We start from the raw sequence: 16,985 nt of genomic DNA, 5'->3' as shown, positions 1-16,985 counted from the left end.
TCCTATTTAAAAATGAGCAAAGGACTTGAATTGGCAACTCTCCCAAGATATACAACCAGTGAGTACATAAAGATGCTCTACATCATTATTAATTAGTGAATACAAACCAATGAGGTGCCACTGCACACCCACTACGATAGGTATAATTTTTTTTTAATGGGAAATCACAAGTGTTGAAAAAGATAGAGAAATTGAACCCTTGTGCAGTGTTGATGGGGATGTAAAATGGTGCGATCACTGTAGAGCTGGGTGGTTCCTCAGAAAGTTAAACAGAGAATTACCAACTGGTCCCACTACTGCACTCCTAGGTGCATACCCCAAAGAACTGACTACCGGGACTCAAACAAGTACACACGCACATATTCACAGCAGCACTACTTACAATAACCAAAAGGTGGAAACAGCCTAAATGTCCATTAACAGAGAATGGATAAACAAACTATGATACATATATGTGACGGAATATTATTCAGCCTTAAAAATGAATGAAGTCCTGAGACATATGACAACATGTAAGAACCTCCAAAGCAAAAACTAAGTAAAAGGAACTAGACACAAAAGGTCACGTAGAGTATGATTCCATTTATATGAAATACCCAGAACAGGAAAATCCACAGACACAGACTGCACCTTGGAGGGGAATGACATAGGAGTTTACCTTGGAATGATGGGACATGTCTCAGGGTAACTGCAGTAGCTAGGGAATGTGCTGAATACCACTGAACCTGTTCACTAGAGAATGGTTAATTTTTTGTTATGTGAATTTTGCTTCAATAAATTATTTTTTTAAATGTCTTCTAATTCAGCAGTCATATTCAAGGAACCACATGAAACAATTTAGCTCTCACATGAGCCCTGGTGGAGAGCAGCGACTGAAGCCGGAATGTTAAGTCTCACAAAGCACAGAGGGGTTTCAAGGATGCATGGGTTCAGATTCGGGTGCGGAAAGGGGAGGAGTATTCCAGGCAGGAGGAGTGGTATACAAAAACACAATGGCAAGCAAATGCAAAGGGGCAGTGGGCTGACAACCCTGGCTAGCAGGGAGCTGGCGTTGGAAAATAAAAAAATATGAGTTTAAAAGGTAAGTGGTCATGTACACCCGTGGCGGCTTCATGCCAATGTATGGCAAAACCAATACAGTATTGTAAAGTAAAAAAATAAAATAAAGAGCAAAAAAAAAAAAAAAAAGCTAAGTGGTCAGAGTAGGGTAAGTAATGGACCCAGAGAAAGACGTTAGTCTGACAAGAATGAAGAAGCAGTAATGCTTGTTGATCAGTAGTTGAGTGTGCAATAATTGATAACCTCTCTCCTACCTTTAAAAAAAGGTACAGTTTGCGAACTTACCGCCCACTGAGCACTGTGCGAAAGCGCTGCAGACATCGGCTGTATTCTAACAATCCCGCCACTTCGTGGGATTCTTTTCAGTTTCAACAAATAAACATCTATATAATTTAAAACAGCTATACAGCATTCCATTGTATAGAATTTAACCACATTCCTCACACTGAATACTTAAGAGGTCCTTTCTTATTTCCTTGATATAGAGACTGTTTCAGTGAGTATCCTTGGGCTATATTTTTTGCAAATTTACCGAGCTGGGCAATTAAAGTATAACACATGTAATTGCTGAGGTAAAAATTTTAACGCTTTCCATTATATTGCTCCATTTCCATCCCAATACTTAAAAGTAATTTCATTCCTGTTTGCAGTGTATAGCAACACTCTCTCTCTCTACTTAGAGTACTGCCATTCTTTTTATCTTTCCCAATCTGAACACAGCACTAGTAAAACTAACCTTTTGATTTATTGGCCATTTGTATCTCTTTGTAAATTGCTTCTGTTGTTGTTTAGTGGCTATGTCTGACTCTGTAATCCCATGGATTGTAGCCTGCCAGGCACAAAGTCCATGGGATTTCCCAGGCAAGAATACTGGAGTGGGTTGCCATTTCCTTCTCCAGGGGATCTTCCTTGCCCAGGAATTGAACCCACACCTCCTACATTCGTAGGTGGGTTCTGTGCCACTGAGCCACCGGGGAAGTCCAAATTGCATATGTCCTTCACTATTTGTAAGTCATGTGATCTATTCTGGTCTAAGACATAGGGAATCATTTCTAATTATCTATTTTCCAAATGGTTAGCCAGTTGCTTCAAGGCCACTTATGAAATTATCAATTGAATGCCACCTTTATAAGACATTTAGACACTGGAACTTATTTCTGCTGCTGCTGCTGCTGCTGCTAAGTCACTTCAGTCGTGTCCAACTCTGTGTGACCCCATAGACAGCGGCCCACCAGGCTCCTCTGTGCCTGGGATTCTCCAGGCAAGATACTGGAGTGGGTTGCCATTTCCTTCTCCAATGCATCATGCATGCTAAGTCACATCAATCGTGTCTGACTCTATGCAACCCCATAGACAGCAGCCCACCAGGCTCCTCTGTCCACAGGATTCTCTAGGCAAGAATACTGGAGTTGGTTGCCATTTCCTTCTCCAGGGATCTATCTCTAGACTTCTTTTTTTAAAACATCTTTGAGATGATTAATGTGAAAGTCACTCAGTCGTGTCTGACTCTTTGCAACCCCATGGGCTGCAGCACGCCAGACTTCCCTGTCCATCACCAACTCCTGGAGCTTGACAGTGAAGGCAGATCCGAGCAGAGTTAAGGATCTAACAGGTGAAGGTCCATGGGAGGCTGGCAGGACTGGGAGAGTGGTCCAGGCAGAGATGCATCATGCTGTCAGTCTTCTGTCTTCTTAACTGACTAGAGGTGAATATTTCACCTCCGCATTACTGAACTTTTAACTGCTCTATTAATGTCTTACAGTGGATCACTTTATCAACTGCACATAATTGTATCAAAGTCTTTTTAATATTCATACTCACTTAGCATCTTATTGCACTGGATAAAACCTCCCCAAAGTGCTCAACACTAGTGATAAAAGGCATGCCAGATTATTCTTGAAGTTAACATGTCATTCGATGACCCAGAACGTCCTCAACTTCTGACAATAATACTTTTTCATTTAACATTTTTAAACATCCAGGGGGAAGCTGCTCTATGTAGCTATTTTGAGATTGATATATTTTACCATATAAAGGAAGAATTCTCCACTTCACCAAAAATTTTAAATCTGGAAAGCTGACTGAAATTTATCAGGTGATTTTTGGATATTTCATATGATTTTTCTCCTTTGATCTATCAAGTGATCAAAGTTGAACACTCTTTTGTACTTCTAGAATAAGCTAATTGATCAAGGCAGATTATTCTTTTATTTGCTGGCTTTAGTTTACTAATATTTTACTTAGGATTTTTATAACTATGTTAACAGCTTTCTTTCCTTCCCCCACTCCCCAACTTTATCAGATTCTGGCATCACTGTTTTTGGTGGCTTGGTAAGATCTGTGATAGGAAAATAGTTTGTTCTAGTTGTAACTAGAGTTGTCTGGCCTAGGAGGTTAAATTTGCTCTTTAATCTAAAAATATTTAATTCACTATGGAGTCAGCTATCTTCTGATAATAACCTGCTGCTGCTAAGTCACTTAAGTCGTGTCCAACTCTGTGCGACCCCATAGACGGCAGCCCACCAGGCTCCCCTGTCCCTGGGATTCTCCAGGCAAGAACACTGGAGTGGGTTGCCATTTCCCTCTCCCACACATGAAAGTGAAAAGTGAAAGAAGTCGCTCAGTCATGTCAACCCTCAGCGACCCCATGGACTGCAGCCTACCAGGCTCCTCCGTCCATGAGATTTTCCAAGCAAGAGTACTGGAGTGGAGTAATAACCTAGTTGTATTTAAATGATATCGATTTCCATGAAATTAGGAAATGTCTGTTTTCCTCATTGTTTAGGTCATACAAGTAACTGGATTGTGATTACCGCAGAAATATTCTCAAAACACATTACAGAATCTCATCTTCTTCTACATCTTTTTCCTGGACATTTCTCTATTGCTTCATATTTTTAACTGATTAGCGGAGACGTCTATGCAGTTCTCTCTTAATTCTAACGGCTTCTCCAGTGGTGCACATATCCCTCATTCATTACATACAGCTGCATCTGCTCCCTATTTACATGTTAGCCTTCTCAGACTGATCTATTTTATTCTTTGAAGATGCAGCTCCTGGATCTATTGATCAATTTCACTGTTGCTCTAATTCATTTATTCTGGCTCTGTTTTTTTTTAGTCCTGCAATTTCCCTTATCTCCTCTCCTAGTTTCTCTAGTATCCAGTTCATCTATTTCCTTTCCTCTTTAATACTAAGATGCCACAGAAAGCTTCAGCAGGAAGATCACTGATGGTGGTGACAGGAGGATTGGAGACTGGAGCGGGAAGGCCAGGTGCAGGCTGTGACTAGTTAAAAAGCAGGAAAGTCCCAACATACGTAGAGGCCACTGAGTTAAAACAGGGTCATAGTCTAAAGAGATATGAAGAAAAAAAGACAAAGCTTGAGTAAAACTGGGCATGGGAGGAGGAAAGAGGCACTATCCCCAGAATGTGCAGAGATTCGGAGCTATGCCAGTAACTGAAGTTGGGAGTTTAAGAGGAACAGCACTTTTCTTGATGAAAGTGAAAGAGGAGAGTGAAAAAGTTGGCTTAAAGCTCAACATTCAGAAAACAAAGATCATGGCATCCGGTCCCATCACTTCACAGGAAATAGATGGGGAAACAGTGGAAACAGTTGCTGACTTTATTTTTTGGGGCTCCAAAATCACTGCAGATGGTGATTGCAGCCATGAAATTAAAAGACACTTACTCCTTAGAAGAAAAGTTATGACCAACCTGGATAGCATATTCAAAAGCAGAGACATTACTTCGCTGACTGAGGTCTGTCTAGTCAAGGCTATGGTTTTTCCTGTGGTCACGTATGGATGTGAGAGTTGGACTGTGAAGAAAGCTGAGAGCCAAAGAATTGATGCTTTTGAACTGTGGTGTTGGAGAAGACTCTTGAGAGTCCCTTGGACTGCAAGGAGATCCAACCAGTCCATTCTGAAAGAGGTCAGCCCTGGGATTTCTTTGGAAGGAATGATGCTAAAGCTGAAACTCCAGTACTTTGGCCACCTAATGTGAAGAGTTGACTCATTGGTAAAGACTCTGATGCTGGGAGGGACTGGGGGCAGGAGGAGAAGGGGACGACAGAGGAAGAGATGGCTGGATGGCATCACTGACTCGATGGACGTGAGTCTGGGTGAACTCGGGGAGTTGGTGATGGACAGGGAGGCCTGGCGTGCTTCGATTCATGGGGTCGCAAAGAGTCGGACACGACTGAGCGACTGAACTGAACTGAAAGCGCTAACTTTCAGTTTAAGCAAGTGTTCGTGAGATGCTAAACCAGGAGCTGTCTTGTGTGTAGTAGGAGATTTCAGAGAAAGAGAGAGCTACAGATATAAATTTGATAATCATAAATGGTGGATGATTAAGCAGGTAGGATCTCTAAGAAAGCTTAGGAAGCTTAAGTTCAATGAGAAGAGCTGACCCTGATGGAAACAAGATATTTAAGAGGCAGAGGGAAAATAAACTTGGTAATTTACCTTTTTCTGAGGAGGGATTTTATAATTGTGTCTTAGAATTGTTCTACATCTTTGTCATAAAGATATATGGAGTCACAATGATTCCTAAAGGGAAATACAGTTGATCCTTGAACAACACAGGGGTTAGGGGTGCTGATTCTCCATGCAATTAAAAATTTGTGTATAACTTATAGTTAGCCCTCCGAATCCGCAGTTTCACAATCGGTAGTGCCATAGCATCTCCTACTGAAAAAAAATCCACATATAAGTGAACCTGCACAGTTCAAACCCATGTTGTTCAAGGGCCAGCTATACTGGTTTCTTCTCATTTTTCTTGATTAGCCTTGCTAAATTAGTGTCTAATTAATGTCTGTATTTTCAAAGAACCAGCTCTTCTTTTAATATTTAAATCTACTCTTTCCCTGGCTTCAAATGTAATTAGTTTGGCAGCAGTGGTTCAGAGCACAGGATGACTCAGATTAGATGCCTAACTGGCTGTCTGACTTTGCGCAGGATTTCTCTTGAATTTCTCTTAGCCTCAGTTTCCTCATTTGTGAAACAGGAATAAGTACCACCACATCCCCTCATAGGGCAATTGTGAGGAATGGACATAATGTATACAGTTCACAGAATGACTGTAAAATGTTAATATATACATCTAGGCTAAAATTGCTGGTTCTTTCCTGAAAATTCCTGGTTCTTTTCTTCCTCCTGCTTTCCTGAAGTTTATTTTGGTCTCCACAGTACTTTACAGCTTTCAAAATAATTTCACAAACATTTTTTTTTTTTGATGCTCCACTCTCTGAAACTGGTAGAACATATTTTGGGCTCATTGTACCCAAGGGGCATGACGATCAATGTTAATGGACATGTTCAAGGTCACAAAACAGAGAAACTGAGATGACGATCTGCCACAGTTGTGCTCCAGGATGCTCCACGGACAGAGGTACACAGCACATCTGTCATCACTCATCATACCAATGCAGGGGCCTAGTGATAATTTACTGCAGCAATGCCATCCAACTTCTTTCTTTCTTCTCCTAAGCTGTATACACAGCCGACTTTAAGAAGAGTGTCTTGGGTGAAGATATGGGACCTGACTATAGGACATGGAGACAGTATATACAAACATCTTCTTTGAGGAATTCTGCGGTAAAAGTGAACAGAGAGATGAGGTGGTGGCTGGAAGGACTCGGTGGTCCTGTCTTTGTTGCAAGATGGGAGCTATTATAATCATTTGTATGCTGATGGAAGATGTGAAGGGATGACTCTGGGCACAAGGAGAATGCTGCAGTGGGCAGAAGCACCCTCCAAGGCAACCGGACCGCACCTAGGACGGTGGGAAAGCGTGGAAGTTCTCTCCTCATTGCTTCCTTCTTGATCAAGTAAGAGGAGAGCGTTACCGAAGGAGAGTGCATATGACACCCATTCCCCTCCTGCAAGTAAAAAATTGACTGAGAAGCTTGCCAACAGCAACCCCCATGGCCAATCCCTGAAGGAAAATGTTTTATAAGGAATTCCAGAGCTGCTGCTGTGCTCATCACTCGACCACTTCACTCTAGGTATAAAAGATGGTGGGCCTGGTTCACCTGAACAAAAGGATGACTGGGCTTTTCCCATGGAGGAGCCAGAACTTGGAAGTCAAGTGCCAGACATTTATTGACAATTGTAGTCCTGACTGTAGGATAACCTGTGGTTGGAGCAGCTACCTGAAGGCCAAGCAGGTGCTACATGGCATTAACTTACAGTACCTTTGCTTTTATCCATTTCCACATTTGTAAGACAACCACTGTTGAGGATGAAATTGGATCCCCCTAACACAAAACTGTCCTGTCAAGTTTATGATTAACCTTTCTATTCAAAACTTTATTCTCTTTCTCATTCTGCCCCTGTTCCCCTCAAGACTGAGGAGCATCAAAGAAAAGTGGAGTTGTTGAAACCAAGTATAAAACCAGGTACAAAAGCCCCTCCATATACCCTTTTTCTTGTTTGTAGAAAAAAGGCTTTAGTTCCCTAGGCGTTCCCTGAGTTTCAAAGAGCAGATTCAAGCAATAACCATTTAGGGAAGTGAGGGAACACACAAACTAAGGAAAAGCAGTCAAGCAAGGAAAGTTGTTGTTGTTCAGTTGCTAAGCTGTGTCCAACTTTCTGCAACCCCATGGACTATAGCAACTGGTTTCTCTGCTCCACTATCTCCCTAAGTTTGCTCAAACTTATGTCCACTGAGTCGGTGATGCCATCCAACAAGCTCATCTTCTGAGGCCCCCTTCTCATCTTGCCCTCAATCTTTCCCAGCATCAGGGTCTTTTCCAATGAGTTGGCTTTTCACATCAGATGGCCAAAGTACTGGACCCTCAGCATCAGTCCTTCCAATGAATATTCAGGACTGATTTCCTTTAGGATTGACTGGTTTATCTCCTTGCTGTCCAAGGGATCCTCAAGAGTCTTCTCCAGCACCACAATTCAAAAGCATCAATTCAAAGCAAGAAAAGTAATGGTAGCTTAAATAATAGTTCAGCAATAAAAGTCCCAGTTCCTCCTGAAGGGATATACATAACAATCTGATGCATATCTTGGAGATGTTCTGCAGAAGTGGAGAGCCTACCCAGGTGGAGGATGGTGACTGCCTGCTGACCACAAGCCTGTAGCCCCAGGCTGGCTGGAACCAGAAGGTTGATGATTAAGATTTTCAAAACATCACCTAATCACCTCACCATCAACCAATCAGAAGAAAATCCACAGCCTATAACTCTCATCCCAAAGGTTGCCTTTAAGACCCTTCCTTGAAAGCTTATGGAAAGTTTGGGTTTTTTGAGCATAAGCTGCCATTCTTCCTGGCTTGCTGCTGCTGCTGCTTCTAAGTTGCTTCAATCGTGTCCGACTCTGTGCAACCCCACAGACGGCAGCCCATCAGGCTCTGCCATCCCTGGGATTCTCTAGGCAAGAACACTGGAATGGGTTGCCATTTCCTTCTCCAATGCATGAAAGTGAAAAGTAAAAGTGAAGTCGCTCAGTCGTGTGTGACTCTTCGCGACCCCATGGACTGCAGCCCACCAGGCTCCTCCATCCATGGGATTTTCCAGGCAAGAGTACTGGAGTGGGGTGCCATCACCTTCTCCGTCTTCCTGGCTTGGTGCCCTGCAAATAAACACTAAACTTTCCTTCATGACAACCCAGTATCAGCAGATCAGCTTTGCTGTGCTGTGGGCAAGTAGACTCAAGTTCGGTTTGGTAACAAAGATGCTGTGTATTAACTTCCTGAACGGTCTCAAGAGGTATTTCTTTCAAACTGTAGTAACAGGAAAAGTAGTAACTGGGAAAATTTTCCTCCTCAAGAATTTATATGTTTCTTTTATTCTAATATTATTCATCAGTAATGTGTAATTACTGAGATTACTTACCTGAGATGTGTAAGTTATCATAACACAAATTGAAAATAGAGGCTGCCCACTGAGAATTAAGATTATAAAGTCAACATATATAATTAATCCTCTAGAACAAGGATCTGCAAAAGCCATCTTAAAGAGAGAAAGGCTTTTTAGCAAAACATGAATATAATCTGATTGAAGCTGTATTAACTCACATGAAAGTATTAACACATGTAAAGAATGTATAAACCCAAAAGAAAAGGAGCTGGTCAGCTGCACAGAATGGAAAAAGAAGCATGGAAGCAAATTACACAGCACCAATTCAAAAACAGAATAGGGTGGCAGGTGCTGCAGGCAACCAACAGGGCAGCGGGCCTTACCCACAAAGGCTGATCATTCAGCCTGGAGTTTAAGCTGGACTGAAAACGCATCCGACGCTCAAAGTGTACTTTTACAAGCTGAAGACTTGTTCATAACTCACACCTACTGTCAAACATCATCATCTCTACTGGGAAAGCTGAGGCAGATCTAGGCAGTAATGTGAAACCATTACTGACAAGGAAACATGGTATCACTCAGAATATCCCAAACACAGGCAGAAAAAAGTCACAAGAGAAGTCAACTGGTCTCCTGTGCGGAAGTGGTGCCAAGTAGAGGACAGACCTCCTGACACAGGACCCCCAGGTGTCCGTGTGAAGAACGCCGGCATCCAAGCAGAGTCCACGCACTGTGCCAGTTCCTGAATCAGAGATGAAGCCACAGCAAGGATTTCCCAATGAAACAAGGGTGACACAGAGTAAGACTATCAACACGCGTAAGGACAGATAGCAGTTATTGGTTTGCGGTTCTATCTGGTTACATCCATTACTCAGTTTGTGAAAACTTAGGGAGCTTTACACTTGTGATACGAGCATTTTTCAGCATATATCATATTTCAATAAAGAGTGAAAGTAAAAAGGACAACAGATGGAAAATGTTGGGAAGCATTAACCCAAAGTGAAAAGTATTAAAATTCTGCTTTGATAAATTTTGTACTTATTCTGTCTGCAAGATAACAAGCTTAAACAAAAAGAAAAGATGACCTCTTTGAAACACTACATTATGAAAAGGAGATGCTGTATAAGTTGGTCAGTCAGCCAAGTATTTACCAAGTACAAAGAAGCCAAGCTGTATCTACACACTGTAAAAGACACTTCTTGAAAAGTTTGTACAGAGAAAGTGCTCTGCCATTTCCCGTAGTCATGCTCCACGCGGTTAGATTTTAAAACCCAGGCCGTGTATTTTATGCCAGCATCCAGAGGGGAAAAAAATAACCTCTGTCATCCAAAAGTGAAAGTGTGAAAGTGTTAAGCCACTCAGTTGTGTCTGACTCTTTGCGACTCCATGGACTGTAGCCCACCAGGCTCCTCTGTCCACGGGATTTTCCAGGCAAGAATACTGGAGTGGGCTGCCATGTCCTCCTCCAGGGGATCTTCCCAACCCGTGGCTTGAATTCGGGTCTCCGGCAATGAAGGCAGATTGTTTACTGTTTGAGCCACCAGGTCACCCAAAGCAGAACACATCTACCAGCACACGGGAACTTGCAAAAGATAAAAGTGATTCTTAATGACAACAGCTCTACAGGGAAAAGCTAGTGAGTATGGAAATACCACTGTATGGTGACTGTAGCCATGAAATTAAAAGACGCTTGCTCCTTGGAAGAAAAGCAATGACAAACCTAAACAGCATATTAAAAAGCAGAGACATTACTTTGCCAACAGTACTTTGCGGACAAAGGTCCATGCAGTCAAAGCTATGGTTTTTCCAGTAGTCATGTATGGATGTGAGAGTTGGACCATAAAGAAGGCTGAGCTTTGAAGAATTGATGCTTTTGAACTATGGTGCTGGAGAACACTCTTGAGAGGCTCTTGGACAGCAAGGAGATTAAACCAGTCAATCCTAAAGGAAATCAATTCTGAATATTCACTGGAAGGACTGATGCTGAAGCTCCAATAATTTGGCCACATGATGCAAAGAGCCAACTCACTGGAAAAGACCCTGATGCTGGAAAGACTGAAGGCAGGAGAAGGGGATGACAGAGGATGAGATGGTTGGATGTCATCACCAACTCAGTAGACGTGAGTCTGAGCAAACTCTGGGAGATTGTGAAGGACAGGGAAGCCTGGAGAGCTGCAGTTCACGGGATCACAAAGAGCTGGACATGACTGAGCAAGTGAACAACAAATGCAAACGCCCAGCTTCACTGGGCGCTCACTACAGAGAACCACCCCCAACTCAGACGGTTTTCTGAAAAATGCTGCTCGCCCTCCCGGTGATAAGCGGCCTGGGCTGGCTGAGGTAACAATACACGGATCGCTTCATCATTCCAAGCCTCAACCTCTGTGCTTGAAATAAGCTAACTCCTTTACACTGGCAAATTTGTTTGTGTGGTTTAAAAAGATCAGAAGAGATCAGCCACGAAACTGTGTATGATAAATAACACCGAAAATCAGGGCCAAGGGAAGAAGGGGTCAAGGAAACACTGCAACTGAAAGGGATACTTACAGCTGCCATGACTGGGCATAAAACTTGGCTCTCAACTTCCCCGCAGCCAGAACCAAAGAGGAAATGGCTCTCATCACAGAAGCTTCCCTCTATTGATTCCTTACCACCTTGAAGACACAGCCATAATTTAAGGCTGTGAGCAATAAGATCAATTTCATGTATTTAAGAAACCAATTCCTCAATTAAGAGAGAGATCATAAATAATGACAATCTTTAAGTCCGTCTGATTGTCAAAAACACAGAGCGACATTCACAACTACTTCCTTGTTTATCTGGCAGTTAAAACTCCCAAATCAGACAGACACTAATATTCAGTTCTCCATAAAGAACGGTGAGAAAATGGAACTCGAATCTGGGATTATTAATTTCAACAAACTGAAGAAAATTACTTCAGGTTGTAAAGTAATTACTGGACTTGATTCAGGCATTAAAGCATGGACAGTTGCTAAAACCACCAGTTGGATGAAGGTGGCTATCTGAAAATGACCATAAAGACATCAAGTACTAAAACACCCCAGCTAGGAGGAGACAAAATACTCTCAAGAAGACAGTAGCAAGAAAAAAACTCACATAAATTTACTGTTCTATTGATACATTTTCAAATAAGGAAAATAAAAGTATTTTTGAAACAAGTACTTGAAATGCATACGTTTTAACTAAAATACAGCTGGACCTTCTATAAAGAACATGCAAAGACATATTTAATACAGATGAATGCCACACTGGAATGAGACCCAGCTTAACTTTGGCTGGAAGAGCAGAAATGAAAACCTGATTTCTTGAATCAGTGGACAAGTGACAACTTAACTAAACCTTACTTTACCAGATCTGTGACTTCAGGGTGTCAGGTTAAGGATACCGCGGTTCTCTGATGACTCAGATGGTAAAGAATCTGCCTGTGATGCAGGAGATCCGGATTTGATCCCTGGAAGATCCCCTGGAGAAGGGAATGGCTACCCACTCTAGAATTCTTGCCTGGAGAATCCATGCCAGGCAAAAGAGGCCTGGCAAGGCAATAGTTCATGGGGTCACAAAGAGTCAGACAGGACTGAGCAACTAACACACTTAAGATTTCTCCAAGCCTCACTCCATCTGAGTCTCTGCTCATGTCATCTGAGCAGAGGCCTTCCCAGGGCTTCTCAAAGCATCATCCCCACACCACTCTGTTTCTGGAGGCACTTCTCCCCAGGCCTAGTGCATGCTGATTCCTGCACACAGGCTCCAGGGAAGAGCTCAGCCAACTGCGCTGTAACCCCAGCGCCTGCAACACTGAGGAGCATCCAGGAGGCATACACACAGGTGTTCAGTTAAGTAACAGGCCAGTCCCCTCTACAGTCCAAAATGTCAGATTCAATGGAACAACCCTGCGCATATGTAAACATAAAATTCTAGGACAAGCCATCTAAGAATGTAACTCTCGACAAACAAATCTAAAAGGCACAGGACTTTATCAATAATGTTAGTAAGAAGGTGGCACTAGTGGTAAAGAATACTTCTGCCCATGCAGGAGACACAGGAGACACAGGTTCAATCCCTGGGTTGGGAAGATGCCCTGCAGAAGGGAATGGCAACCCACTCCAGTATTCTTGCCTGGAGAATCCCATGGAGAGAGGAGACTGGCAGGCTATAGCCCACAGGGCTGCAAAGAGTTGGACACGACTGAAGAAACCCACACAAATTATACTAATATGCAAATATTACTGACAAGCAGTTCACAGATAGGCCAGGTTCAAATCCTGGCTTGACTCTCTACTGAGTAACCATTCTCTTTGCCTCAGTTTCCCCTTATGTAAAATGGAGACAAAACAGTACCTACTTCAGTGTCAAGCACTGTGTTAAATAAGGATGCAGTGTAGACAAGTATAAAACCAGAGGAAAGAATTAGGAGTAAACTTCTGTTCCTTTCTTCCCACAATTCCACACTACAAACAGGGCAAAGATAACAAGGAAGGGGAAGAGCATCTACTTTTATTTTAAAAAATATGTACATTACTGTATTCAATTTTTAAAAGAGTAGGATGATTTCCACCATAGGAAAACAGGGTATCAGAATTTTGAGGTTACACATGCTATTCAAACAAAATGCAAAATGTAAAAATGTGCTAGAGGAGAAAAAGTTGAAGGGGACCTAGGGAACAGGAAAGCCAGGCTGAGCCCCATGGCACTGAGACCATCCAAGTTTGTCATCTGGGCAACTGGACTCCCCGAGGCTGCTCCCTGGGGCCTGGATTCTGGCCACTGTCCTCTCCAGACCGACAGCTCCCACCAGCCATTCTCCTCAGCCCTACAGTCACTGAACTTTCTGTCTTAAGAGAATACATACACAGCTCATCCAAAGGTGTGCAGATTCAGGCTTGTGCAGGCATCAACTCAGTTATTTATATCTAGCAGTAGTGGGAAGGCTTCTGAAAAGCCACTGTGTGGCTGTGTCCACCCTCTGAAAAAGGGCTGGCTTGATTTGGGGCTGGACAGTCCAGTGACATGATTAATAGTTGGTGAGGTCATGTCTCGATTTTGAATAACTGATTAGTTCTGGATCCTGGCACTTGCTTAGACCTGATACTGATCATCTAGGAGCTTCAGATGCAGAGCATGAGGCTATGATCTGGCTCGCTCTAAATCCTAAATTTGTTGCTACATCTGTTCTTCTTGGAACAGAGAGGGATCAAGGTAGGTTTCACTTGCTTCTATCTGGTTGTCTAGGACAAGGATGGAGAAATAAGAGAAACATTTGGGTGAGTTTCTATCACAAAAGAGAGAGTTTCTGTCACACACTGCAGCCAGTAACGCTAACGGGAACACCTGGGGACCCATAGAGCATAAGGAGTCGACCCTGGCAATTACTTCCCGGGTGACAACAGCAGCAGCCAAGCCACTTCGGCTGCTATTGGAACATTGATGTCAGCCCAGGGGAGGCTATCCGGAAGACTGAGAAAGTAAGTACTATATGGAGGAGACAAAGAGAAAACTGAAACATTTAAATAATGCTTAAAGCCTCTGTTCATCCCCTGAAGCAGAGAACATAGGCTCTATACGCGAAGGCATGGAGGATGAACAGGATTCTTCCAAATGCCCTGGTTCTGAAAACCGACATTTATCATTATTTGAGGGAAAAGCATAATACAAGTCAGAGTTGGCTCCAACGAGGACTCTTAGCCATTGGCATAAGCCTGATGCTACAAAATGAAACGTGTTACCTAGATCAACAAAATCAACTGATTTCATAATTAAACTGATTTGTATCTTTCATTGCCTAGAATCTGGGTCTCCTTTAGCCAGTGAGCATCATGAACACAGGAGGGAAAGGAAGAGAACGTTTATGCACTACTTTCTATATGCCTGTAAATATTACAAATGTGTTTTCCTAATTATAACCACTGAGTGCTTCATACAAATTCTGTCAGGAGTCTGACTACCTGGGCTCCTCCCTGTCCAGCTGTGGGCCCTCAGGAAAGTGATGATTTCACTGTGCCTCCGCTTTCTCCTCCTAGAAAAGGAGCAAACATCCAATGACATAGTAACCAAGGCTCTAACAGGGAGGCCTGGCGGGCTGCGATTCGTGGGGTCGCAAAGCGTCGGACACGACTGAGCGACTGAACTCAACTGAACTGAACTGAACAGGCTAAGACAATAGCCTCACCAACTTAAAGTTCTTAAAACAGCACCTGGCACACAGCAAGCACTGCAAATGTAAATGACAGCTATTTCTCATTTTCCTCACAACACCCTTGTGAAGAAAATGAAACCCTGTCATTAGGGAACAGTCTTCAATTTACAGAGGCGGCAATTGTGCAAAGACAGGTAATTAACCTGATCAGAGTCACAGAAAGTGACAGAGGTAAAAGCTATTCTCTTTCCACTGTGCATTTATGCTGTTACTGGCCACGGCCTACTACAAAATACAGAAGTCACATAGCCCTCAGCGAGTGAGACTCCCTCAAGGAAGTCAGATTGTGGTGAAAGGAAATCACACTGTGCTAATCTTGACATTTCATCTCAACCAAAAATACTTATCGTTTTCCTAGGTAAACAATGCTAGACTGCTGTCAGGCCATAAAACCAACCAGCCAGTTCCTATGAGTCAAGCAGACCCCACATTTCAAAATCTAACCTCAAGGGAACTCACACAGGCCAAGAGGAAAGAGGAAGGAGAAGGGAGGGGACTGAAAGGTAAAAATGCCCACTTAGTGAAAGTGTTAGTTGCTTCAGTCGTGTCTGACTCTTTGCGACCCTATGGACAACTGTTGCCCACCAGGCTCATCGGTTCATGGGATTCTCCAGGCAAGAATACTGCAGTGGGTAGCCATTCCCTTCTCCAGGGTATCTTCCCAACCCAGGGATTGAACCCAGGTCTCCTGCATTACAGGCACCAGGGAAGCCCAAAAGGACCCACTACAGAACTTCAAAAAATGGACATATGTACCCTGCCTCTGAGGAATAAACTGAGGCCAACAGTGCCCAATCTAAATGAATGAGCTGGCCCAGTGCCAAGACACACAGACGGCTCTGACATACATGGGAACCCACAGGACTATTTTTACTCTCTGGGAGACACCTGACAGATCACAGGTCAGTCTCAAACAACTGGAAGCAAGATGTCAATGAACAGATAAAATGAAGTTACGCTTCTGTTCCCTCCTTTTTTGCAGGGATGAAATTCTTGGAGGCTATGTATAATACAAAACCTCAATAGGGAGGTCAGAAAATCTGATTTCCAGACCTAAGATGAGCCAGACATCCCCGCTCCGGACGCGGGTCCGGTCCTTTTTGCTCCTTCCGTTGCTCACACAGCACCCGCAGGGGGCCAGAGCAGAGACTGAGGCTGCCCCAGGCCACCTGCCATCTCCTCCTCCACCCTTTGGAAAGTTGCTAGGGCTGCAGAGAGCCCGCCCTGGTCTCGGGAGAACGCTGCCAGCTTTTTTCACTATTCACCGCCCTCCCCAAGGCGGCCTCAGGAGGAGGGCGCACAGCTGCGTGGGTGCGAGCGGCGGGAAGGGGCCCTGGCGCAACATTTCGAGAAGCCGGCTCCCGCAGGGATACACGCCACGGCCGGCGGCCGCGAGGCCAGGGCGTCCAGCGCCGGCGCCGAGGCCCGCAGCCCCTACGGCCCCGCCGCGCCGGCACTCCGCCGCAACCCTGACGCCCGCCCGCCGCCCCCCACTCACCGCCGCACTCGGCAGAGTACTGGTCCCCCCAGTCCCCGGACTGCGGGCTGCAACCGCCGCCCGCCGGGGCCTCCTGCTGCTGCCGGTGCTGCAGCTCCTGCTTGAGCAGGGACAGCGGCGAGTAGTGCTCGGTGGCTAAGGCGCCGGGTCCCGGCCCGGCGGACAGAACCCCCAGCAGCAGCAGCAGCACCAAGACGCGCCGGGCGGCGTCCGCGGCGGCCACAGCGCCGCCCCAGCAGCCGCCGCAGCAGCAGCCGGCAGGTGCCATCTTCCCTCAAGGCGCATGTGCGGCGGCCCCCGCGGCGCGCTGCGCCCTCCCAGCCTTAACCCGCGGTGGGCAGGTGGGCTGCGGCAACGGGGCGGGAGAAGAGGTGGTCATAGCACTGCCTGCTGGGAGTTGTAGT

At 44.4% G+C, this 16,985-nt stretch overlaps 1 protein-coding gene across 4 annotated transcripts in view; it reads right to left on the bottom strand.

Annotated features, from left to right (window-relative positions):
• TTC13 (tetratricopeptide repeat domain 13) overlaps positions 1-16,946 on the bottom strand; it is an 81,285-nt gene extending 64,339 nt beyond the window's left edge. For 2 of the 4 annotated variants that reach the window (XM_018042359.1, XM_018042360.1), the window contains exon 1: positions 16,582-16,946. In XM_018042359.1, coding sequence (XP_017897848.1) covers positions 16,582-16,849 — 268 coding nt within the window. In that variant the 5' untranslated portion in view covers positions 16,850-16,946. The remainder of the gene's footprint in view (positions 1-16,581) is intronic. The other 2 variants (XM_018042361.1, XM_018042362.1) reach the window with 1 other exon arrangement.

Source organism: Capra hircus, chromosome 28 (genome assembly GCF_001704415.2).
Source record: "Capra hircus breed San Clemente chromosome 28, ASM170441v1, whole genome shotgun sequence".
In the NCBI taxonomy this organism is placed as follows: Eukaryota; Metazoa; Chordata; class Mammalia; order Artiodactyla; family Bovidae; genus Capra; species Capra hircus.
This window is presented reverse-complemented; position numbering and strand designations above follow the sequence as displayed.